Source organism: Oncorhynchus masou, chromosome 27, assembly GCF_036934945.1.
Source record: "Oncorhynchus masou masou isolate Uvic2021 chromosome 27, UVic_Omas_1.1, whole genome shotgun sequence".
NCBI lineage: Eukaryota > Metazoa > Chordata > Actinopteri > Salmoniformes > Salmonidae > Oncorhynchus > Oncorhynchus masou.
In genome coordinates, this window is record NC_088238.1 from 29,680,502 (window position 1) to 29,707,122 (window position 26,621).

Consider the following 26,621-nt stretch of genomic DNA (forward strand, 5'->3'; position numbering starts at 1 on the left):
GCAGGTAGAGTGACACATTATGTGCATGCACACTGCACACCTGGACTATCAGAATAAAACAAAAAATAAAAAAGGTAATATAGTAAAGAAAATATTTTATTCCATAGAAAATAAAATTAATAACATAAACATTAAAATATACCTAGCCTGTGTTTATGATAGGCCTTCTGTCTGGGGAGCCATATGTGTTGTGGAGGTAGTCGATGACTGCGGCGCTGCTTTACAGGGAGTTGATCACCTTCCTCTCGGGCTGGGAGCTGACCCTCTCCAGCATGTAGATGAGGTGCTGGTGGAAGCAGGTCCCTTGGTTTGTGGCGAGGTCCACCCAGTCCCACACACACTCAAGAGGGGTCTCATTGTAGCCAGTGAACATGGCCGGGTTGGACAACAGCCCCCGGCCTGCCATCACACCTACAAGACAGGACATGTGGGGTGGGAGGGGAAGTGCCTTGAGTGAGCCATATAACTATACAGATCCTGTATAGAGATATTCTATATGTTCTCTAATTATTTCTTTGCATGGAACCTCCAGCTACCCTTCTAAGTATTTACCATTAATATCTGTTATGATGACACAATAAACAGAGAATGATTTCCCTGGAGGGAATGTGAGGTTACAGAATAAATGCAAATGAAAAGCAGATAGTGTTTATGATAAGGAGTAAACAGTGGGCTATGCAGTTCTATAAAAATAAACCATGATTGTGTCTCCCACCCAGAACCCCCCGCCATGTTGTGGATTATTTTCATAGAACTGCACAGCCTGTCATTGTGGATCACTTTGGCCTATATTAATGGATTTAATATGAAGCCATTTCAAGAGCATCTTTCCCGAGGAAATAACTCTCACATGACACCCTATTCCCATACACAGTGCACTACTTTTGACCAGAGCCCTGTGTGACTGCCTTTGGAGTCTCTGGTCAAAAGTAGTGCACAACTTTTGGAATAGGGATCAATTGAAATGTGCACTAATTGAACTGACCATCAACTCAAGTGAGCTGATGTGTGGTCTCCACATCTCGGTGGGTCTTTATGTCTCCGTTGGCGATGACAGGGACTGACAGGCTGTTCTTGATGGTCTTGATAGCGTCAAAGTGGACCGTTATCCAGGACACCCCTGCCGCCTCTGCCTTCTGACACAGGTCCACCGTACATCACAGGTCCTTGTGAATTCTGGGAAAAGAGAGCGGAAACAACGACTGGAAAAGGAACTTCTGATGACACTTAGGTTGCTTGCAAAATACAGCTGTTACAGGCTCTTTTGTCTTGGAAGCAAAAGTGAAACAATTAAATTTGGTGATATGATCACTCTTACCTTATTTTGATGGAGGCTGTGGAGTTAGGATTGTCTACTTGGTTCCTGACATGTCAAACCATGTCTTTGACAGGCTCAGGTTTGTTGAGAAGGCATGCACCGTAGCCTTCCGACATGGCCCACCGCTGGGGACAGCCACAGTTGAGGTCCACTCCATCAGAGAAGGGTGAGACCACACAGGCTGCATCAGCCAGGGTCTGAGCATCACTGGCAGCAAACTGCACGATCAGAGGATAGTCAGCTGAGAGATACATTGAGCAATAAAGTTGGATTTAATTGACACCAAATTGACAGTCTTCACACATCCAATGACTGCAAATACCAAGTCCCTATATTTTGAGAGGCATCTAATATTTCCTTTTAGAAAAAAAATGATCTCATATTACCTTCATTGTTTGTAAATTCACTGTCTCTGGCTTTGACAGAACACATAAAGTCAGGAGCAACTATCATTGGAGTGAAGCAAATGTCACAGTCAAATTTCCTCACCAGTGACCAGAATGAATGCCAACCTGGAAAAGCAGAAAATAAACGATGAGATATAGCTATTGCTCAACCTACTTCAGCTATCCGCACAAATCCCAACCGCTGAACAAGTAATTGAAAATGTCCAAAGATCAGATCATCTTACTTTGAATACCGGACCATAGGAGCACAGATTTTCAGAACTTCCCTTACTCAAACATGGCCATCATGTTGGTGGTCGTCCTTTTCATAGACCATATGTTTTTAATCACTGAAGTTAGCTAACCAGTTGGCTAGCTTGTTAGCCATGGCAATGCTTTTCTTTCCACAGTCGAAATAGTTTGGTGCATACAGTTTATGGCCTATTCTAACGTTGATATCTAACGTTCATATTTTATGTAATTAAGATAACAAGATAAAGTTCACAAACACCCGAATGCAAACAATAACACGCAGTATCGTTAGTGGGCGTGTCCACCGAACAACTTTTCATTTTTGAACTTTGAACCTAATAAGTATAAATAAATAACGTTATCACAATGCACTTTGGTACCAAGTACAGATCGTTTGATAATTTCTTTTGAAGAATAAAATGTTTGGTTTGGTTCATTTCCTGTCGCTGAAATTATACGTCATCGTGTGATGACGTGGTAAACATGGAGGGTAGTGGAGGAGCTTCAACGAATTTGCTGCTAAGTGATGGTAAAATTCTGTATTTTAACATTTATTTTATTTTTTTACTTTCCTGTCAATCAGTTCTACTTCACGTAGGTGTATGTTTTGTTTTATTCAGCTAGGTGTATCAGCTCCGTAGTCGTTTAGGAATGAGAGCTACCGAGTTGACGGGGCAGTCCATCATTGACTGACATCAAGGCGTCATAATCGTTTATGTTTTTCAATATTCTTTACTTGTGATAAAAAACAAAAGTGTCTTTGGAAATACGTTAAGAGTTTAATGTGTGTGGCCATATTGTTGCTTTTACCATGGGTAATAAATAATCCAGGAAGTGGATGGCTAAATTTTTTTTCCTTTTTATTCACCTCTTCTCCAGAATGCTATGCTGATTTTCTCATAGAGGACTTTGACGTGAAGACGTACACAGCCCAGGCCATCCACCATGCTGTCATCGCAGAACAGCTGGCCAAGCTGGCTCAGGGCATCAGTCAGCTGGACAAGGAGCTCCACAGCCAGGTATACGTGACACCTATCATCTGTCACACACATGTGAGACCCATAGTGACATATCTATATAGATGATTAGTTTAATCAGCCAGTCAGTTTGTTCTATACTGATGGTTGGTATGTATACATTTTCTGTAGGAAAGACACTTTTCCTTTGTGTTGAATGACTTCCTGACTGTGGTAAATATTTATCCTGTCAGGTGGTAGCCAGGCATGAGGAGCTACTTGCTCAAGCTACTGGGATTGAGTCTTTGGAAGGTAACACACCTTTAGCACATATTTGTTTTTGTCATCATCATGGCACTTCTGACTTTTTAGAACAGGGGTTTTCAACTGGGGTCTGCGGGCCCCTAGGGGCTTTTGGCCAAGGGATCCTTGTCCAAAAGCCACGGATCGCTGTGTAATACAATACAAGTACTGTGGATAAAATATAATATTATTAATCTAAAATGTAACCCTGGACAACATGGGCCTGGGAGGCTCACAGGGATATTGATATCCACAGTACTCCACCAAGTATATACAGTACCAGTCAAAAGTTTGGACAAACTTACTCATTCAAGTTTTTTTATTTAAAAAAAAATATTTACTACATTGTAGAATAATAGTGAAAACATCAAAACAATGAAATAACACATGGAATCGTGTAGTAACAAAGAAGAGTGTTAAACAAATCAAAATATATTTTATATTCATCAAAGAAGCGACCCTTTGCCTTTTATTTATTAACCCTTATTTTACCAGGTAAGTTGACTGAGAACACATTCTCACTTACAGCAACGACCTGGGGAGAGGAATGAGCCAATTGTAAACTGGGGATGATTAGGTAACTGTACAAGGGCCAGATTGGTAATCTTTAGTGACCACAGAGAGTCAGGACACTCGTTTAACATCCCATCCAAAAGACAGCACCCTACACAGGGTTATGTCCCCAATCACTGCCCTGGGGCATTGGTATATTTTTTTAGCCCAGAGGAAATGGTGCCTCCTACTGGCCCTCCAACACCACTTCCGACAATATCTGGTCTCTCATCCAGGTACTGCCCAGGACCAACCCTGCTTATCTTCAGAAGTAAGCCAGCAGTGGGATGCAGGGTGGTATGCTGCCTTGATGGCAGCTTTGGCATTCTCTGAACCATTCTCTCAACCAGCTTCACCTGGAATGCTTTTCCAACAGTCTTGAAGGAGTTCCCACATATGCTGAGCACTTGTTGGCTACTTTTCCTTCACTCTGCGGTCCAACTCATCCCAAACCATCTCAATTAGGTTGAGGTTGGGTGATTGTGAAGGCCAGGTCATCTGATGCAGCACTCCATCACTCTCCTTCTTGTTCAAATAGCCCTTACACAGTCTGGAGGTGTGTTGGATTATTGTCCTGTTGAAAAACAAATGATAGTCCCACTAAGAGCAAACCAGATGGGATGGCATATCGCTTCGGAATGCTGTGGTAGCCATGCTTGTTAAGTAATACCTTGAACTCTAAATAAATCACAGACAGTGTCACCAGCAAAGCACCTCCAGCATGCTTCACGGTGGGAACCACACATGCGGAGATCATCCTTTCACCTACTCTGTGTTTCACAAAGCCACAGCGGTTAGAACCAAAAATCTCAAATTTTGACTTATCAGACCAAAGGACAGATTTCCATCAGTCTAATGTCCATTGCTCGTGCTTCTTGGCCCAAGCAAGTCTCTTCTTGTTAGAAATTCAACCATGAAGGCCTGATTCACACAGTCTCCTCTGAACAGTTGATGTTGAGATGTGTCTGTTACTTGAACTCTGTGAAGCATTTATTTGGGCTGCAATTTCTGAGGCTGGCAACTCGAATGAATGTATCCTCTGCAGCAGATATAATTCTGGGTCTTCCTTTCCTGTGGTGGTCCTTGTGAGAGCCAGTTTCATCATTGCGCTTGATGGTTTTTGCAACTGCACTTGAAGAAACGTTCAAAGTTCCTGACATTTTCCGTATTGACTGACCTCCATGTCTTAAAGTAATGATGAACTGTCGTTTCTCTTTGCTTATTTGAGCTGTTCTTGCCATAATATGGACTTGGCCTTTTACCAAATAGGGCTATCTTCTGATTGTGGTCTATCCTTGTCACAAAACAACTGATTGGCTCAAACGCATTAAGAAGGAAAGAAATTCCACAAACAAACTTTTAATAAGGCACCACCTGTTAATTGAAAACCATTCCAGGTGACTACCTCATGAAGCTGGTTGAGAAAATGCCAAGAGTGTGCAAAGCTGTCATCAATGCAATGGGTCACTAATTTGAAGAATATGAAATATAAAATATATTTAGATTTGCTTAACACTTATTTGGTTAATACATGATTCCATATGTGTTATTTCATAGTTTTGATGTCTTCACTGTTGTTCTACAATGTAGTTAAAGTAAAGAAAACCCAAACTTTTGACTGGTACTGTGTATATAGATTTTTTATGTAAATGTAATTTAAAGTTTGTGGCATAATGTGTAGAATTGCAATATTTAGCTTGATAACTGCAACAAAAAATCTCTGCCCCATGGCGGCCCTTTTAAATGTTCTTTTTATTTTATTTTACTAGGCAAGTCAGTTAAGAACAAATTCTTATTTTCAATGACGGCCTAGGAACAGTGGGTTAAACGCCTGTTTAGGGACAGAACGACAGATTTGTACCTTGTCAGCTCGGGGGTTTGAACTTGCAACCTTGCGGTTACTAGTCCAACGCTCTAACCACTAGGCTACCCTGCCACAAGACTAGATTAGTCTGGCTATGCACTGCGGACGTCACAGTTAAACTCAGTGTAGACCATTTTTTTGTGTTCTGATTATGAGGGGGTTCCTGATCTATTTGCTATCACAAAAGGGGTCCCCAGCCCCAAAATGTTTGAGAACCCCTATGCTGGAATATATGCTGTCATTGTAGTGCTGTTGACATTCCATAAGGGGCGCTGCTGTCCCACGATTGTGAAAAATGTCAGCGAGTGTCTCAGTTTTGAAGTGATTGTGTTCTATTTGAACAGAGAATAATGTTGTATTATTGTTAAAAAGAAAAATGCTATTGCAACCTCTTTGCAATAAGGAATTGAGACCAAATGCTCAAGAGAAGTTTCAAGTGTTTAATACCAAGGATACAGTCAGCTGAGTGCATACATTTAGAAAGTTCACAAAGCATCTTATACTCTTCCATCATTACATAAAAGCCAATCATATACTTTGTATGTCAATAAATTGAGTGAGATGTTTGTGTGTTGTTTCTCAGGGGTCCTGCAGATGATGCAGACCAGGATTGCTGCTCTGCAGGGTGCTGTGGACAGGTAGGTTAACAACTGATCTTGGACCAGATTAACATAACCCCAATCTCAACCATTATGGTGATGAAGCAACATCTTACCTAGTGGTTAGGTGCATTATCTACCTCCTCCAAGCCTATAACAGACCATAACACATCATCACAGGGAATGATCAAGGCAAAATATGACCCTTGTGTTCAGAGACCCTCAAAAATCAGACCTCTAATAACAGCACTCAACCTTCTATTTGTTTTCTCTCATAGGATAAGGACAAAGATCGTTGACCCCTACAATAAGATTGTTGCCAGGACTGCCCAGCTCGCCAGATTGCAGGTATCCATCCATCTCCTTGTGTTTGAGAGGCATAATACTATCTGTTGTGTTGATGGGTTTTGTATTGTTGTATGGCCGTGGACTGAGGCTCAATAGCAGGGGGAAGATTTCCTCTCTATTGTTATCAGCACTCTGGCATTATCTCTACTTCTGCACTGGACTTGATTTCCATGTTTCTGAGGTAGTGAAATGTATAGACAGTATTTGCTTGGGTTTTTATTGTCTCACTCCCCCTTTTCAAGATAGGTACGTCAAGTTAGGTGCTGTACATATTGTCAAGGTCGCCTAATGCATCTTGGACAGTTTCCAGGATCCTCCTGTTTTAAATTGTAAAGATGACAATAACCCAGAGCCATATAGAGATCTATATAGCTGTATATGGCTCTGGGGATGTCCTCTTCTAACCTGTCAATACAATGTAGCTATAGCCGGTGTCAGTGTCTATTATGCTGTAATGATATGAGTGCCCTGTACTCAATGGTTTACAACAATGATATGTTTTATGCAAGCATCGATCTACCCATTGACATTTATTTGACCGTTAAATACCACAAATATTACAGTGACTTGCAAAAGTATTCACCCCCTTTGGCATTTTTCCTATTTTGTTGCCTTGCAACCTGGAATTAAAATGGATTTTTGTGGGGTTTGTATCATTTGATTTACACAACATGCCTACCACTTTGAAGATGCAACACGTTTTTTTTATTGTGAAACAAACAAGAACTAAGACAAAAAAACTGAACTTAAGCGTGCATAACTATTCACCCCCCCAAGTCAATTCTTTTGTAGAGCCACCTTTTGCTGCAATTACAGCTGCAAGTCTCTTGGGGTATGTATACGCTTGGCACATCTAGCCACTGGGATTTTTGCCCGTTCTTCAAGGCAAACCTGCTCCAGCTCCTTCGAGTTGAATGGGTTCCGCTGGTTTACAGCAATCTTTAAGTCATACCACAGATTCTCAATTAGATTGAGGTCTGGGCTTTGACTAGGCCATTCCAAGACATTTACATGTTTCCCCCTAAACCACTCGAGTGTTGCTTTAACAGTATGCTTAGGGTCATTGTCCTGCTGGAAGGTGAAGTTCTGTCCCAGTCTCAAATCTCTGGAAGACTGAAACAGGTTTCCCTCAAGAATTTCCCTGTATTTAACGCCATCCATCATTCCTTCAATTCTGACCAGTTTCCTAGTCCTTGCAGATGAAAAACACCCCCACAGCATGATGCTGCCACCACCATGCTTCACTGTGGGGATGGTCTTCTCGGGGTCATGTGAGAGTGGTTGGGTTTGCGTCAGACGTAGCGTTTTTCTTGATGGCCAAAACAGCTACATTTTAGTCTCATCTGACCAGAGTGCCTTCTTCCATATGTTTGGGGAGTCTCCCACATGCCTTTTGGTGAACACCAAACGTGTTTGCTTATTTTTTTTCTTTACGCAATGGCTTTTTTCTGGTCACTCTTCCGTAAAGCCCAGCTCTGTGGAGTGTACGGCTTAGTGATTCTATGGACAGATACTCCAACCTCCACTGTGGAGCTTTGCAGCTCCTTCAAGGTTATCTTTGGTCTCTTTGTTGCCTCTCTGATTAATGCCCTCCTTGCATGGTCTGTGAGTTTTGGTGGGCTGCCCTCTCTTGGCAGGTTTGTTGTGGTGCCATATTCTTTCCATTTTTCTTTTAGAATGGATTTAATGGTGATCTGTGGGATGTTCAAAGTTTCGGTAAAAAAAAATTATATGGGAATGTGTATATACATATGTGTGTATATATACATATGCGTGTGTGTGTGTATATATACATATGCGTGTGTGTGTGTGTGTGTGTATGTATATATACGTGTGTATGTTTATATATATATATAAAATCCAACAATCTATGTGTCACATGATCTCAGTGCGTATATGTATATATACATAGATTGTTGTATTTTATTTAAGTAATTATTTGACTTCTGAAGGTAGTTGGTTGCACAAGATCTTATTTAGTGGCTTCATAGCGAAGGGGGTGAATACTTTTGCAAGGCATTGTATATGACCCCTTTTACTCTTGTTGCACATGCCTGCCATTATGGAATCACTCACCACCACTTTGGAGAAAGGTATATTTATATAGATGATTTATAGAACTGTGCTTATGGAGGCTGAGCGATCTTCAATCCAGGAATCTTAGCTATTATGTAAAATGCATCTGTTTTTCTTGGTAAATCCTCCACTATTTAATACATAAAGGCCACGTTAAGGGTTTACAACGTTATCTCAACCTTTCAAACAGCATTACTCTGATCCTGTTCTCAGATAGCATCTGCAAACTTAACCCGTGACATCACTGTTGTGGTTTTTAATCCACCTCGCTATCAGTGGCCACCCGGTTAGAAGAAATCAGTTAAAAGCAATCAGGTCATTTAAAATAAGACCTGTTCTTGTGATCAACCTGACCCAGTCCTGTCCGAGGCTGGGTAACCGTGGCCTGATAGAGAGCAAAATAGAGACTCTCTGCGTTTACAGGCTCTGTCAACTTACGCACACTGCCCACACACTGCAGCTCCGTTGTCTGTGGAGTCGAGGGGAAGGCTTATTAAATATTGATGGAATATGGCTTCAGTCAGAAAGGTTACTGTGATTATAACTGTCTCTTTCCTCTAACATGGCTCTGTCTCGGTGTTCGCTCTGTCTGTCTTCTGATGCTCTGTCTGCCTCAGCTTTGCCGTGTGTGTGGAGTGTTATTGTTGTTATCTACACATCAGACATTCATCCTGCAGAGAAGATACTAGTAGCAGGCAGGCATGCCAGGCTGGTAGGATCTTAACACGGGCCTGGTTTATGAAAGGAGAGGGTGCAGTGATTTCTGAATAGAATAGTTGCAATGTTTTATATTATTTTATACAAACAGACAGACAGTGGTGCTGTGGGACCAATATCTGTGCCTCCTCTTTTTTCACTTTTCACTCCCAGGGACTGTCATGTCCTTGGTGTTATGGTGTGTGTGTGTATATTCTGTCCGTCTCTGTGGGACTGGGGTGAGGTGGGTCTGAAGGAGACCGGTAATGATCAGACTATAAATCCAAGGGCAATAGGAGAGTGCTTTGTTTATCTTTTAGTCTAGTGTTCGCTCACAAAATGGAAGCTTCTCCGCCACCCACAGATAAAACAATCAGTCTGACACACAGACACTTGGGACGGACACACAAACACCGACACACAGAGGCTGAAGGGACAGACCCCCAGCTCTTAGCTGCACCCAACACACTACTAAGCCCAAACACACTGCTGACCTCTGTGTCCTTCAGCCCCAGACACAGCTCCACAATGCTGCTAGACACACTGTTATTATTGCCACTATTGATATGCCCATGGTCGTCGTTATTGTTACAATATAGGCTACAATAGGAAAATAAATACTTGGAAATGTCGACAGTGATTGATTCGAGAGAATTTACAAGTGATCTTCAATCAATTATGACGAAAAAAGAGGGTCATTCCATGTTAGTTTTGACGTTCACTCACATCTTCTCATAGAGATTCAGAAAGACTGGTTCAGATGGGGTTATATCTTGGTTTGGGAATATGTTTTCCTATTTTTCCCAGGTGGCGTGTGATCTGCTGCGACGGATCATCAGGATCCTGTACCTGTCCAAGCGTCTGCAGGGCCAGCTCCAGGGGGGAAGCAGGGAGATCACCAAGGCTGCCCAGAGCCTCAACGAACTGGGTGAGTGACCACTGCCTGTTCACCTTTGATATACACTACACTGTACTACTGACAAGGCTGCTCAAAGCCTCAATGAAACTGGGTACTGTAGCACTGACATGGTTAACTCACCTCACTTGGGCCTACTGTAAAGAGAGTGTAGATCAGGGATAGGCAACGCTGGTCCTAGAGTGCCGCAGTCACTTCATGTTTTTCGATTTAGCTGACCTGGAAGGCCAGGTGTGTTGAATTTAGGCAATTATTGAACTGATCAGTTCGCTCAGTTGATCATGTGCAGATGGAACAAAATCCTCCAGTACATGCGGCACTCCAGGAACAGGGTGGCCTACCCCTGGTGTAGATGGTGATGAGATCCCCAAGGCTGCCCAGATCAGCCTCAACAAACTGGATGAGTGACCCTGCTCATTCACTATAATTCTACTGACACTAAGGTGAAATTCCCCTCATTTAGGCCTACTGTAGAAGGTGTAGGTGGTGTTGAGATCACTCAGAGCCTCAAAGAGCTGGGTGAGTGACTTATAGAAGAAAAGGGAGGATAGGAAGCACTGCAAGGACACACTAGTTAGTAGATGTTTGTTCTGTAGGTGGAAAGTGCTTTTTGGGTAATCAAAAAATGAGTGCTCTTCATATAATTAAAATGCCTTTATCTTGATATATTTGGCAAGATTTTGTTCTATTGAACATGTTGTTTTGTAATAAAGGCATTTTAATTATATGAATTATGCCTGGGTCATCCTGTCTGATTTGACTCGGACACTGCTTACGTTCCACTATAGCCTCTGCTAACACGCTAGGTTGGTAAATGCTGGCGTACTCTTCACTGATTGGTGTAGTCACTTGAAGGTCACTGTATGTAAGGTCACTCAGGTTGGATTTGGCTTCAATCAAACCAATGATTCGCAGACAGAGTTCAAATAAAATGTCCTTGATTATCTAAAGAAACAGCACTTTTTAACTACTAATAATCAAATCAAATTGTATTAGTCACATGCGCCGAATACAACAGGTGTAGACCTTACAGTGAAATGCTTATGCTCCCTAACCAACAATGCAGTTAAAAAATGTTATTAAAAAAATACAAATAAGAAATGAAAGTAACAAGTAATTAAAGAGAAGCAGTAAAGTAACAATAGTGACACTATATAAGGGGGGGTACCAGTACAGAGTCGATGTGCGGGGGCACTGGTTAGTTGAGGTAATACGTACATATGGGTAGAGTTATTAAAGTGACTATGCATAGATGATAACAACAGAGTAGCAGCGGTGTAAAAGAGGGGGGGTCAATACAAATAGTCTGGGTAGCCATTTGATTAGATGTTCAGAAGTCTTATGGCTTGGGGGTAGAAGCTGTTTAGAAGCCTCTTGGACCTAGACTTGGCGCTCTGGTACCGCTTGCCTTGCGATAGCAGAGAGAACAGTCTATGACTAGGGTGGCTGGAGTCTTTGACCATTTTTAGGGCCTTCCTCTGACACTGCCTGGTATAGAGGTCCTGGATGGCAGGGAGCTTGGCCCCAGTGATGTACTGGGCCACCTTTTTTATTGGGTTTAGGGTTAGTGTTTCCGCACGGCCATATCTCCATGTTACAGTGCTCGTTCACAGAAGACAGGCCGCCACCTGTGCTAATTAGCTGTCTAGCATGCTCTTAATTTGTGTAAGCTAACTGGGGAGGAAGTATAGTTTGTCAGTGTATGGATCTGTGCAAAACTGCTACAGGAAGTGTATCTTTTATTATTTGAAAGGCTCTTTCTCGCTGACATGAAAGATAAGGGGTGTATTAGCATGCGTTTCAGGAAAACGTTGCGAAAGCGATGATTATTCAAGTTTCTAAACGTTAAAACACATGGTCAGAATTGTAGTTTACATGGAGCCAAATGTGGACAAATGTAATGGCTGAAAACCTTACATACGGAGAAGAAGGGTTTTCGAGAGCTTTGGGTTGATGTTGTTGTGCTCAATATTCTACATTTAGCTAGTGAGCTATAGAGTCATTCAGGGATGCAATTTACCATTCAATGTATGGATAAGGGATTGTGTATAGTAGGAACACCAGGCCATTGTATAGTCTATGTATAGATTGCTATTGAATGGTATGCAATGAACCACAAAATAAGATCTTGTTTTTTAATGTTGAGCAGTGTGATGATCTCTGACTGTCTCCCAAATGGCACCCTATTACCTATAGCGCACCACATTTGACCAGCTCCCTATGGGCCCTTGTCAAAAGTAGTGCACTACATAGGGAATAGGGTGCCATTTGGAATGTAACCTCCGTTATCATTCCTCACAGTTTGTACCAAACGCAAGCCAAGTAGTCTAACAGAGAACAATGATGCATTCGGTCCCTGTTTTCTGCACTCTGTGCTGGTGACTGAACGCTGAATCGAGTACTCTGTCTGCCAAGTGCAGAGCAAAGTACGATGCAAATGTATTTATATGCTGTGGTTGGAGGGACTTTTAACATTAACAGTAGTCTTCATTATACTGCAGTACCCTGACAGGGGTTCCAGTGAATTTCTCAGAAAGAGTCTCATTGCATTTTGCATTTAACCAATGCAGGGAAAGAGAGGTGGTAGAGAAAATCAATGTCCTCTTCAGAAATCACTTTGTACATATTTATTAGTTCTACTCCTGTTTCTCCATGCATGTGGATCATGTGGCTTTTATAAGAGCTAGTACACACACACACACACACACTTGGGCTGTGACGATCATGGAATTTTGGCTGACGGTCATTGGTCAGCCAAATGACCGCGGTCTCTGTAAAGCAAAAATAAATATGGCATGTGCTGCCATAGAAATAGAAAGAATAGAACAGGAGTCCTCATTCAAATCAATGATGGCATAATAGGTGGATTGACGGCCCACAGAATCCCATGTGACTCAGTTGATTCAGAATGAAACGCCAGGGTTGTGAGTTTGATTACGACGGGGGACCAATATGAGTGAAAAAAGTATGAAAACTTATGTGCTCACAACTGTAAGTCACTCTGGATAAGAGTGTCTGCTAAATGACAGCAACAACAAAACAACAACATTGCGAGTGTACCCTTCGGAGCGAAGCAGGAAGCAAAAGCAAGGAGTCTAACCATCAATATGTGCTATGATTTTTTTTTTGGACACACAAAATATACATTCCATTGTATGAACCACATCAGTTAACATAATTTTCATTAGCATTCTACATTACCGTGGAAATGATTGCATCACAATAACAGGCAGCCATTGCGAGTGTAGCCATGAGTATACCAGTCAAATTGCCAAGGTTAGAGGTGATCCTGCTGCACTGTCAGGGGTGTTGCCTTGTTTGCTACAACACATTGTTTTTTTTCAGCAAGGAGCAACAAGTTTTGTTATGTTACGAATGCATGGCTGTCCTGTCTTCAGTCAGCTGTTCGTTCCAGATTATTTGTTTTTATTTTCACGGTTATGACAGGTTTTTTATTTTCATGATGGTTTTCATTTAGAACCCTCACTTATACGGTAATTGTGCCACCCCTCACACGCGAACACACACCACACACACACACACACACACACGAACACACACACACACACACACACACACACACACAGCAAAGAACCACTGACGCCAGGGGCTCAGAGTAAGATATGGCTTTTACACACACACACATCGGAGTCATGTTGTCAAACGTCTCTCTCACAGTACAATACACAGTTCTCTCTATCACACTAAATAAGATTAGTTTGATTGTTGACTCAGTTGTGACTTCTGGTCCCGCAGAGCTGATTTGAGTGTGTTCAGTGTTGAGTTCACTTCATGTGGGGTTTCACATGATCATGTTGGTGGGAATTTCCCAAATCCGCCAATACCAGAAATTGTTATTGTGGAGAGTTTCAGGACCAATCCTGTTCAATCTGGTTACAACTATACAATTGTCTTTAAGGGTGAGAGGTGGCGGTAGGCTAACTTTAGGCCTACCTGTTGAACTAGACAATTATCTACTGTAGGTACAATGAGACTGGCAAAACACAACGAATGGCCACCACGGCTCGAACTGCCGCCTGAATGGAACACGAAAGCTGATTGAGTCACTGTTCTCTCGTTGGCATCATGCTGTCTCTCCTCCTCTCAACCTCCTCTCTCTTTCTTGACTCTCAAGACACCTCCCTGGTTGTTTTCCCTGTTTTTAGCAAGCTTTTCAACGGAGCCAGAAATCAATCTCCAGCCAGTAATTTTCCGCACCGGCCGTTCGGTCTTCAATCCACTCTCAGCCCCCTTTCTTCAACTGCCAGGCCATTATAATAGGCCTGAATTACAGGCTTGATACTGCTGCTGGCCTAATACAATCACACAGCACAGCCAGCCTAATGTGATTTGGAGCGCTTTCTTCTGTCAGCCTGTAGCATTGGGCAGGGATGAGAACACTGAACAGGTAGGAGAGAGGGAGGAGAGGGAGAGACTGAATGGGAGGAGAGGGAGAGGGGATCAGATGGGTGGTGGAGAAAGTACAAGATTGAGTAAACAAGGGATGGATGGCTGCAGAAGGGGGGTGACTGGGGGGAGAGCCACCTGCCGAATGTAATAAAGTGATTGAAGTGGATGCGGTGGCGGGATGGAGGGGACACAGAGAGAGCAGCCTGCTGTTGTTGAGGAGGGAATCAAAAGCCACATCCCTATTCCCTTTATTTGCACTGATGTTGGACTGCGTTGCGTCTGTTGTAGGATTGGCTTTGGCTTGGATCAAATTTACTACAACGTTCGATATCTGCTACTTATAATAGAAAACAAACTATACTGAACAAAAATGTAAACGCAACATCCAACAATTTGAAAGATTTGAGTTACAGATCCTATAAGGAAGGAAATCAATAAATTGAAATAAATTAATTAGCGTCAATTCTATGGATTTCACGACTGGGAATACAGCTATTCATCTATTAGTCACAGATACCTTTTTTTTAAATTTGCCTCATGCAGTATGACACATCTCCTTCGCTTCGAGTTGATCAGGCTGTTGATTGTGGCCTGTGGAATGTTGTCCTAATCCTCTTCAATGGCTGTGCGAAGTTGCTGGATATTGGCAGAGCATCCCAAACATGCTCAATGGGTGACATGTCTGGTGAGTATGCAGGCCATGGAAGAACTGGGACATTTTCAGCTTCCAGGAATTGTGTACAAATCCTTGCGACATTTGGCCGTGCATTATCATGCTGAAGCATTAAGTGATGGTGGCAGATGAATGGACCTCAAGGTTTCTGTCAAGGTATCTCTGTGCATTCAATAACCATAACCCCACCGCCACCATAGGGCACTCTGTTCACAATGTTGACATCAGCAAACTGCTGGCCCACACGACGTTATACATGTGGTCTGCGGTTGTGAGGCCGATTGGACGTACTGCCAAATTCTAAAAACGAAGTTTGAGGTTGCTTATAGTAGAGAAATTAACATTAAATTATCTGGCAACAGCTCTGGTGGACATTCCTCCTGTCAGCATGCCTATTGCACGCTCCCTCAAAACTTAAGACATCTATGGCATTGTGTTGTGTGACAAAACTGACAATTTTAGAGTGGCCTTTTATTGTCCCCAGCACAAGGTGCACATGTGTAGTGATCATGCTGTTTAGTCAGCTTCTTGATATACCACACCTGTCAGGTGGATTAATTATCTTGGCAAAGGAGACATGCTCACCAACAGGGATGTAAACAAATGTGTCCACAAAATTTGAGAGAAAAGCCTTTTGTACATATGGAACATTTCAGGGATCTTTTATTTCAGCTCATGAAACATGGGACCAACACTTTACATGTTGTGTTTATGTTTGTTCATCGTATTTTCAATGTGACTGCATATGACGTCATCGAGCAATAATTTGGTGTTATTGCATTGTCTCATTTGACTCAATATCTTTGGCATATGTTAATCCAGTCGTATCTGTCGTCTTCCTCCTAATATCTCGGCTTTATTGGTTTCCGCTGCTGTGGGACCACAGCCCTGGCTGTCAGTCAGAGAGGCTGAAGTGTCAGTCACTGTGGTAACCATCAGTCACAGCAGCCAGCCCCAGAGACCAGCTATAATGACACAATGGTCCTGACTGTCAGTCAGACAGAGGCTACTCACATGGGAGTGGAGGAAAGGAAGGAGGGATAACAGAGAAGAGAGGGAAGATTGAAGAAAGGGGGACAAGGATGGAAATGCAATTCATTGTGTTCAATTTATTGACAAAGTATAGTTGGCAGTTGGCTAAGCCATTGAGGCCCAGCACCACAAAACACCTCTCCTCATATGAGCTAGACCTTTTTTGGTCATACATAACAAATGCACAACAACCTTTTACATAACAACCCTGTCACACAGAACACTCCAGAACACTAGAAAACGCAGGGCCTCCGGGATCAAAAGCACTCCTCTTATCGGCCACGTGCGACCCTGGGCTGAGTGTTGTTAGAGGGAACAGAGGAGAGAGATACTGTATAGATGGAAAGGTAAGGAGTGAGAAATGGAAGAGAGAGAGGGGGGCCTGGTGTGCAGTAAGTGAGCTAAGAGGGTGGGAAATGGTGTGGTCCAGAGGCGGATATTTCAGTCAGATAGGCCTACTCTGAGTAGTTTTCCAGGTAGCGCCCGGGATGACATACAGGATTAAGATGATGTCACCAAACACCCTAGGAAGTATTCATGAGAGGTTGAACCAACTGTTCCAATCTTATCAGTAAATTCCATTTGGCTCCCCAGCTGGCAATGCTGATAGGTCTATATTTCCTGAAGAATGTTTGGTGGTTTTGACATCCTCTGTCTAGGCTCATCTTTCTTCATTTCATTCTAGAATAGAATTCTGCTCCACTCCGGTCTGATGACTCAGAGTTCTGTGAGACTGATCGCTTAGACAGGCGAGATTACTCTGCTACTTCAGAGAGGATAGCGGTTCAATGTATCCTCCTCGGCACTCTACTCATGTAGAGACCGATAGCCGAGGCCTATATAAAGAATAGGCTTGATGTTTTCGACCAATGAAATGTAGCCTGGAATCTAACTTTCGTGAACCTGTGCACTGTGCAGTGTGCACATCCTCTATGTAGGCATAGACAATCAATCAAGTTGTGAAGATTGTGGTAAAGTGTTGGTTTGTCTATGCATTACTCATTTACTTCATGTAGACAATTGTTTCTTGCGTTCATTTGGTAATGGCATCTGAGGAGCGAGCCAACCTGTAATGAACAGTTAGATGGATCTTCAATTAACTTCGCCAACCTGTCTTTAGTGCTGCTTGCTGGCAAACAGCCAGCAAAGTGCCCCAGCTCTTAAAATGCTTATGGAGACAGAGTGATTTTTAGGAGACTCAGAGGGCCATTCGATGAGGGTTCTAAAACAGAATGCTTGGCTGCATACCATACCCAAAGCATAGAGCCACTATGACCTCTACAGAGTGGGGCGGTTGACGCCCAGCCAAACTGTTCCACAGAGGGTTTTAAAAATGTTTTTTTACGTCGTTCTCTTCCTGACCTCACATGGTGCCTCAACTGATATGGCATATGACCACACCCCACACACTGTAGGTCAAAAAAATAATTCCTCAAAGGAAATGTACCCTATTATCTCATCGGCCGAGAGATATGAGAGGGATGTACATTTTACACACACTTGCCCAATACAAACAATTGCAAGGACATCTTGAATGGCAGTTTAGACAAAATGTTTTTAACCTTGAATGCATTACAGAATATGAGTCATTCTTTAAGTGTCCAGACATTTCTCCCCTCGCTCACATCCCCTCCACCTTCCTAGCATCTAGATGCCCTCTCTCAGCTGAACAGATTGCTAGGTACGGTGCATTGGTAGTGTGTGTGTGTGTGTGTGTGCGTGCGTGACCGCATCTCTGACACAGAATAGGGTAAATCACCTTGACCTTCCCGTGTCATGATGGCGGCGGGGAGGGAGAGTGATTGTGATGCAACGCCTGCCACAGTCAGCCTTTATGATCTAGCTAGCAGTCCTAGCCTTGGTAATCACAAGGCATCAAGCGTGGGAGAGAGGGGAGAGAGGCAAGGGCAAGTGCTGTGGCGAGTGTTGTATCAACACCACATAGCCTGTGACTAGACCACTTCAGAATTCTCCCCTCACTTGCCCCAGCCTTGCTAAGCGCTATGGACTGCAGTAGGTCCGAGTCCTCAGTCACTCGCTCACTCTGTGTCCTCCAACGCCAACCAGAAAATACAGATTGATTTGCCAGTTGGCCTCAGTGTGATTATGAAAGGAAGCAGGCTTCAGTTTTGGCAGCCATGCTGTTCTCTTCACCCCGGCCTGTGGCTAGATAATAAGAGAAGTAGCATAACAGCTGTGTTACGGCCGGTAGAGCAGCTGGAGTCATCTCAGGATGGTTAGGCTACAGGCGCTGATTATGTGTTGAAATCAAAAGGTCATGTCTTAGTAATGCTGTGATTGTGATTCAGATTGCAGCCTCTCGCTTAGGTTGTAAAGTGCTGCTTGCCTCTGTTTCTATCCCTCCATCTTACACTAAATCACACATATAACATGCACATGGAAAGAGACTCTCAGAGGACAGGAAAGGGGGAAGTGGAATTTCACCTGTAAATATTTGTGGCGCTACACTGACTTGATGTCATCTGTGCCTTAGTGGCCAAGTTTACAAAAGCATAGTGAAGTGGGGAATATGTGACAGAAAGCCCTTTAACCAGAATACCCAACAGAATGGCCTCTAAACTTTTTTCACGTTATTTATTATAAAAGGACAAATACTTAGTGCTTAAAAGAAAAAGTCACCTATTTGAAATGTTATATCATATTTGTCTATCTCTGAGCTATGTTCTATCGATTCCAGGGGTCATTTGTTTTCATGTGTATCTGAGCTAAAAGGCTCAGAAATACAGTATGACGCATTTTGCATCATTGTTCATAGCTCTGAGATGCACAATACGATATAACATTCAAAATGGGTGAATCTTTCCTTTTGTGTTGTAAACATATATTTATTCTATACACTGTACATGACTATACACAATAATTATGTTACGGGCTATAACAACACCATGCAGTAGATACAATACTTTGTTTAAATTGTCCTTGACACCGCATCAACCTCTTCCAATAAATAGTAATAAATTATCCCCTTTAGGGTAACTATACAGGTGAAACACTTTCATTTACATTACTGCTTTGGATAAGTGGTTTCCCTTTTTAAAATGAGTCGGTTCCTGATAATGTTTTGTCAGCCTGTATGTGTCCGTTGCTTATTCCATTTTATTCTTATTTCACGTCCTCATAATCCACATTGTCTTATTCTGCATCTTCTGAACCGAAGCTTTTCTATCTTGACCTTGTCTCAGACTCATGTCTACCGTCTCCCTCTAGCCATGCAGATATTCAATGGCTTCTCAGAAATTGTCTTTATTCCACTTTCTCTGAAGATGGACATAGCTTATTCCAAGTTATCCCACTCTGCCACCTCTGTTGAGAGGTATGTCTTTTGACTTAACTGCCCCCAAGCCGCGCCAATCTTCACGATGCACTATAGCCTTATCATGGAAGACAGACGATGTTGTTTGATTCCAGGTCCTGGGAAGATAGACACTTCTGCCTGACTTCAGTCTCCTCGAAGGTGACTTTCTTGTTGTTCCTCTTGGGGTCGATCCAGGAGTTGTGAATGACCACGTTGTTGGGCATGGGCTCAGCCTCCACCACGGACACCACCCTCTTCATCTTGCTCTTCAACACCTTCTGGAACTTCTGCCTGGTGAAGGCGTAGAGCAGCGGGTGGAAGATGGTCGTCCCGTAGGCCATGACCAGGAAACCCAACCGCAACTTGACCGTGAAGTCTGAGGGCCCTGCGCTGAGGATGACCGTGTTGAGGACTGTGATGGGCGTCCAGCAGAGCAGGAAGGTGGAGATGATGAGTAGGGACATCCTGAAGACGCGTTTCTGCCTCTCCCGCCGTTCCCGGTGGCGTTTAACGGCCCTGCGCAGAGCCATGAGGACGGAGACGGAGGTCCGCATGGACAGGACAGCAGGTGGGTTTCCGCCCCCTCTGACTGCCCCGCTGCCCTGGGACGCATCTGTAGATTCTACCTGCGTTGCGGTGGTCAAGGAGATGGTCTTCTTCTTGTGCTGCTTCTTCTTGGGCTGGTTGTGTTGGAAGCGGGTCCCAATGCGGATGTTCAGTGCCTGGAGTATCTTGTAGTAGGTCACCAGCATGACTACGGCTGTGAAGAAGAAGATGGGGATCTGAGCCAAGAGGTGGTAGTACAGCCCCAGCTCTGTGTAGTACTCATTAGTATGGACCACAGAGGCAACTGCAGTCTGGTTGACGAACTCTGAGCCAAAATCGCTGAAGAAGCCCACCTCCATGAAGGGGACCAGGAAACTGAAGAAGGACATAGCCCAAATGAAGCCCAGCAAAGCCACGGCGCGGCCCATGGTTAGCATGCGGTTGGCTGGACGCACTGAGATGTCGTAGCGGTCGACAGTGATGGCTAGCACGTTCGAGGCAGTGGCTACGCTAGCGAAGGAGACACAGGCCTCGTGGAAGCAGCAGACCAGCGCTGTATCAGCCTCTAGGGGGAGGAGTATTACCACGGCAGTCAGAGGGATGCAAGAAACACACACCTGGAACCAGAGAGATAAATATGGATAAAGATTATTATTAGTTAAATTTGTCTCCTTCTACAGATTCCTGAAGAATCTTGAAATTGGTCACAGACCAATTTCACTACAATCATCTCATCTTAGACACTCACTGGAATTCACATTGATCTAAGGTCAGTTTTGTGTTCTCCCTCCCAATGGTTAAAGTTTGTATTTTCAATGTATTAACTGATCCGAGGTCTGTGCCTAATGGAAACATCAAATACTGACACTCACTAGTACATCTAGAACGTGGAGATTCATGGTGACGATGTTGGACACGGAGGTGATGAGGTTCTGCTTCATGCAGTAGAGGACCAGCACTGTCAGGTTACTGCTTAGGCCCAGCACGATCTCCAGCAGCAGGAACCCTGTCAGCGACACCTGGAGGATAATAGTATCATTATCGTAAAACTAAATGCTATCACAATAATAGTATTGTAATATCTGCTTGTATCATGATAACCAATTTCATTGTGATAACTGCTTTCATTGCGATAAATAAAAATAATAATAATAATATCCCATTTAGCAGACGCTTTTGTCCAAAGCGACTTACAAGTCGGCTGGGGCCACTACTTTCACATATGGGTGGTCCCAGCGGGAATCGAACCCACGACGCTTGGCGTTGCAAGCGCCATGCTCTACCGACTGAGCCACATACAGTTTAAGTCGGAAGTTTACATACACTTAAGTTGGAGTCATTGAAACTCGTTTTTCAACCACTCTTGTCAACAAACTATAGTTTTGGCAAGTCGGTTAGGACATCTACTTTGAATGACAAAAGTCATTTTTCCAACAATTGTTTACAGACCGATTATTTCACTTATAATTTCAGTGTGTCAGGGGATTACATACGCCAAGTTGACTGTGCCTTTAAACAGCTTGGAAAATTCCAGAAAATGATGTAATGGCTTTAGAAGCTTCTGATAGGCTTATTTACATCATTTGAGTAAATTGGAGGTGTACCTGTGGATGTATTTCAAGGCCTACCTACAAACTCAGTGCCTCTTGGCTTGACATCATGTGAAAATCAAAAGAAATCAGCCAAGACCTCAGAAAAACAATTGTAGACCTCCGCTAGTCTGGTTCATCCTTGGGAGTAATTTCCAAATGCCTAAAGGTACCACGTTCATCTGTACAAACAATATTATGCAAGTATAAACACCTTGGGAACACGCAGCTGTCATACCGCTCAAGAAGGAGACGCGTTCTGTCTCTTAGAGATTAACATACTTTGTTGCGAAAAGTGCAACTTAATCCCAGAACAACAGCAAAGAACCTTGTGAAGATGCTGGAGGAAACAGGTACAAAAGTATCTATATCCACAGTAAAAGAAGTCCTATATTGACATATCCTGAAAGGCTGCTCAGCAAGGAAGAAGCCACTGCTCCAAAACCGCCATAAAAAAAGCCAGACTACGGTTTGCAACTGCACATGGTGACAAAGATGGTTCTTTTTGGAGAAATGTCCTCTGGTGAAACAAAAATAGAACTGTTTGGCCATAATGACCATTGTTATGTTTGGAGGAAGAAGGGGGAGGCTTGCAAGCTGAAGAACACCATCCGAACCGTTAAGCACGGGGGTGGCAGCATCATGTTGTGGGGGTGCTTTGCTGCAAGAGGGACTGGAACACTTCACAAAATAGATGACATCATGAGGAAAGAGAATTATGTGGATATATTGAAGCAACATCTCAAGACATCAGTCAGGAAGTTAAAGCTTGGTTTCAAATGGGTCTTCCAAATGGACAATGACCCCAAGCATACTTCCAAAGTTGTGGCAAAATGGACAACAAAGTCAAATCAAATTTTATTTGTCACATACACATGGTTAGCAGATGTTAATGCGAGTGTAGCGAAATGCTTGGAGGAAGAAGGGGGAGGCATTGGAGGTATTGGAGTGGCCATCACAAAGCCCTGACCTCAATCCCATAGAAAATTTGTGGGCAGAACTGAAAAAGTGTGTGCAAGCAAGGAGGCCTACAAACCTGACTCGGTTACACCAGTTCTGTCAGGAGGAATGGGCCAAAATTCACCCAACTTATTGTGGGAAGCTTGTGGAAGGCTACCTGAAAGGTTTGGCCCAGTTAAACAATATAAAGGCAATGCTACCGAATACTAATTGAGTGTATGTAAACTTCTGACCCACTGGGAATGTGATGAAAGAAATACAAGCTGAAATAAATCATTCTCTCTACTATTATTCTGACATTTCACATTCTTAAAATATAGTGGTGATCCTAACTGCCCTAAAATTGAATTTTTACTAGGATTAAATGTCAGGAATTGTGAAACTGAGATTAAATGTATTTGGCTAAGGTGTATGTAAACGTCCGACTTCAACTGTAGGCTTTAATCGTGAAATCTGCTTTTATCGTGAAAATAGATTTTCTGTGGTAACTGCTTTAATCATGATAACTGACGTGGAACTAAGTTTTAAAGAAAGTAGACGTGATGTGAGCGTGTACCTGGAAGCTGACGGGGTAGGGGGCGGCAGACTGGGTCATGTCAAGGTCAGAGGGTTCCGAGGTGTCGAGGACAGTAACGTTGCTCATGGCGGCTTCTGAGTTCAGCACAGGAGGGGTATGCATTATCCTAGAGAGACGTGGTGACACAGAGAGAGGAGGGAAAGGAGAGAGATCAGAACCGGGACTGATTGCATTAACATATATATGGGGTGGATAAAGGTGTTGTGTTTCACCACAAAAGTGTATAGCATACATGACTCTTGACTTCCTCTCATCTATGTCTTATGTGTCTCATTGTCATCTCCTGTATCTTCAGGAAGTTGAAACTAGGTTATATGGGAGCATACAACAGTGAAGAATAGTATATTTCTATTCTTTTTTAAATGTCAATCTGTCTGTCTGTTTTTGTGTCTGGGACTTTGTCTGAGTGTATTTTTACCTGTGTATTTTTACCTGTGAAATGTGACCGATGTGTGAACCTTTTCGGGTGTGGAAGTTTCAATCTCAAACTCATTTTGTGATGTCATCTTGATGGAATCTTTCAAAAGGTGTCAATTATAAGTCAAAAAGCCAACTTCCGCAGCTTTCCGTTGTGCTTCAAAAAAAAATGTTTTTCTGCTGTGCATGATAAGTTTTTCTCTTTGTGGAAAGAGTGACAAATGAGTACTCTGCCTTTATTCCTTCATTGCTGACACCTTTATCAAGTGTTAAATTCTTTGCTGACTGGAACTAATATTCATGTCAGTGTTTTGTTGTTACATCAGGTTTAGAGTTGTGTTTTGTGGCTACTTTGATCAAATGTGTCCATGCCCTTAGGTATTTACATTTACATTTAAGTCATTTAGCAGACGCTCTTATCCAGAGCGACTTACAAATTGGACCGATGTAATTCATGTCCTTGCTTTGCTTTTATGTCTAGATATAACCGTTTCCTGTGTGATTTGTCCAGAGAAGGACTGTCCAAAAAGACTGTCCTTTTGTGGCTCCGTAAGCAATCATATTACAGACGCACTGTTACTCACCCCTCCCTTGTGTGCCGTCTCCCCTTCAAGAATCCATGAACCAGCCAGAGCCGACTTGCTGAGGCCTCAATAGGAAATCATAAAGCTCCAACCATAGTTCTGTAGTAGTAGTAATCATAATACTTATGTAGTAGCAGCAGGAATCTCCACTCGGCACACGTTTAATCCTAATGGCGCAGCCCTTTTGTCAAAATAACGGGGAGAGTATGATGCCGATGAGTGCAGTTGGAGCAAGCTGAAACTGTGCTTCTTGAATCCTTCCTTTTCTATTTCAAATTCAGCTCCACCATGAGAGAAAAAGCAGTCCACCTTCAAAACATGTCTCGGTTTTGTTTTACCCCAGAGGCTGCAAACAACAGTGATGGATCACAGAGGACTGGTCTGTGCTCTCGTACATCCAATAAAAACACTGTATTCCGGTTAGGGAGAAGCACTGAGGATTCATTAAACGCAGAAACACATTCACTGGTCGTCCGCAGTGGGTAGGGAGAGGATGTGCATTGTAGCATCCATCCACGTGTTTTACTAAATGAATGGTTTCTTTTAGGCAGCTGCTCGTTGTTCTTTGTTATTTGATCTGTAGTCCTCCTTGGATCTTAACAGAGCCAGAGCAGTGCCTGGCTGATACTCAACTGTCCTCCCCTTTTCCTTCTGTACCCCCCCCCCGACACCCTTCAGAAACACCCCTCCATCACCTTCCAGAGAGCGGAGCAAAGGTCAATGGCCTTTTCCTTCTCCTCACACCTTGTAATTCCACTGGAGTGAGGCAGGATCACCTCAGTGCTGTGGCACCTTATACAAATTCAGACCAGGCTGGGAGGAAGGTCATTAGCTACTTTGGAGAGAGAGAGGAGAATATATTAGAACATTGGGCCGCCACCTGTGTGGCATTTGGTGCGTTCTCTCTCTCTTTCTATCATAGAGTCGGAGAGGGGGACAAATCAGGGGATGACGTCATCAACCTTCTGTTTATTTTTCCTCCCTCAATCGTCGTCCTGGAGAAGAAAAAGAAAAGATGGAGAGAGGAAGAGACGTAAATGATAGGAGGATAATGAATGAGAAGAACGTGTGTCATGACATATCAGACCCAAATTATCATTATCCAGACAGTCTGTTGAGCTGTATCAGTAACAGTAACTGTACGTTAAGTTAACCCAGTGATAGATCTGCCTGTCTGTTATAGTGTGTTTTGTTAATAACCTCTAAACGGGTTTTTATTTCATTAATTATCCTCCCCCCAAGAAAATGGGATGGAGAGGGATGAAGAGACATAAAGAGAGAGGTGTTCTATCTCTTGTTTGATTCATAGTGGATGTCTTACTTATTATACCGTTGGCTATTCAAGGCCATCTGCTGTTCTTGATACTGAAGTCTCTGTCATGCGTTTGTTTGACAAATGAGCCCTCAGTCTTTGAACTGGTCCTTTGTGCAGGCTCCCTCCCTCCTGTCATCTCACTCACTTGCTCGCTCTCTCCCTCTTTGCTCGCTCTCTCCCTCTTGCTCGCTCTCTCTCCCTCTTGCTCGCTCTCTCTCCCTCTTGCTCGCTCTCTCTCTCTTGCTCGCTCTCTCTCTCCCTTGCTCGCTCTCTCTCTCTTGCTCTCTCTCTCTGCTCTCTCTCTCTCTCTCTCTCTCTCTCTCTGTCTTCATCTCTTGCTGTGGCTGTTTGGCTGTGTGTGAACAGAAGCTCGAGAGGGCCAGAGAGTGGCAGTGCTACTGGGAGAAGAGAGAAACTCATATGACAGAAAATATGACATAGAACATGACAGTGTATGATCCATATGACACAGAGCATATAACACTGCATGATCCGTATGACATGGAACATGACAGTGTAGGATCCGTATGACACGGAACATGACAGTGTAGGATCCGTATGACACGGAACATGACAGTGTAGGATCCGTATGACACGGAACATGACAGTGTAGGATCCGCATGACACGGAACATGACAGTGTAGGATCCGTATGACAGTGTAGGATCCGTATGACACGGAACATGACAGTGTAGGATCCGTATGACACGGAACATGACAGTGTAGGATCCGTATGACAGTGTAGGATCCGTATGACACGGAACATGACAGTGTAGGATCCGTATGACACGGAACATGACAGTGTGGGATCCGTATGACACGGAACATGACAGTGTGGGATCCGTATGACACGGAACATGACAGTGTGGGATCCGTATGACACGGAACATGACAGTGTAGGATCCGTATGACACGGAACATGACAGTGTAGGATCCG

General features: G+C 43.2%; 1 protein-coding gene and 2 pseudogenes across 1 annotated transcript in view; 1 reads left to right on the top strand and 2 right to left on the bottom strand.

Moving 5' to 3' along the window:
- Window positions 1–78: 78 nt before the first annotated feature.
- Window positions 79–2,174, bottom strand: LOC135515432 (tRNA-dihydrouridine(20a/20b) synthase [NAD(P)+]-like; annotated as a pseudogene).
- A 220-nt stretch (window positions 2,175–2,394) lies between these two features.
- The window catches only part of cog5 (component of oligomeric golgi complex 5), a 94,398-nt gene continuing 70,171 nt past the window's right edge, over window positions 2,395–26,621 (top strand). The window contains exons 1-6 of the mRNA XM_064939880.1: window positions 2,395–2,485; window positions 2,836–2,975; window positions 3,167–3,224; window positions 6,215–6,269; window positions 6,509–6,578; window positions 10,158–10,278. Of these exons, the coding sequence (XP_064795952.1) occupies window positions 2,440–2,485; window positions 2,836–2,975; window positions 3,167–3,224; window positions 6,215–6,269; window positions 6,509–6,578; window positions 10,158–10,278 (490 nt within the window). The 5' untranslated portion in view covers window positions 2,395–2,439. The remainder of the gene's footprint in view (window positions 2,486–2,835; window positions 2,976–3,166; window positions 3,225–6,214; window positions 6,270–6,508; window positions 6,579–10,157; window positions 10,279–26,621) is intronic.
- Window positions 19,124–25,030, bottom strand: LOC135515971 (G-protein coupled receptor 22-like; annotated as a pseudogene).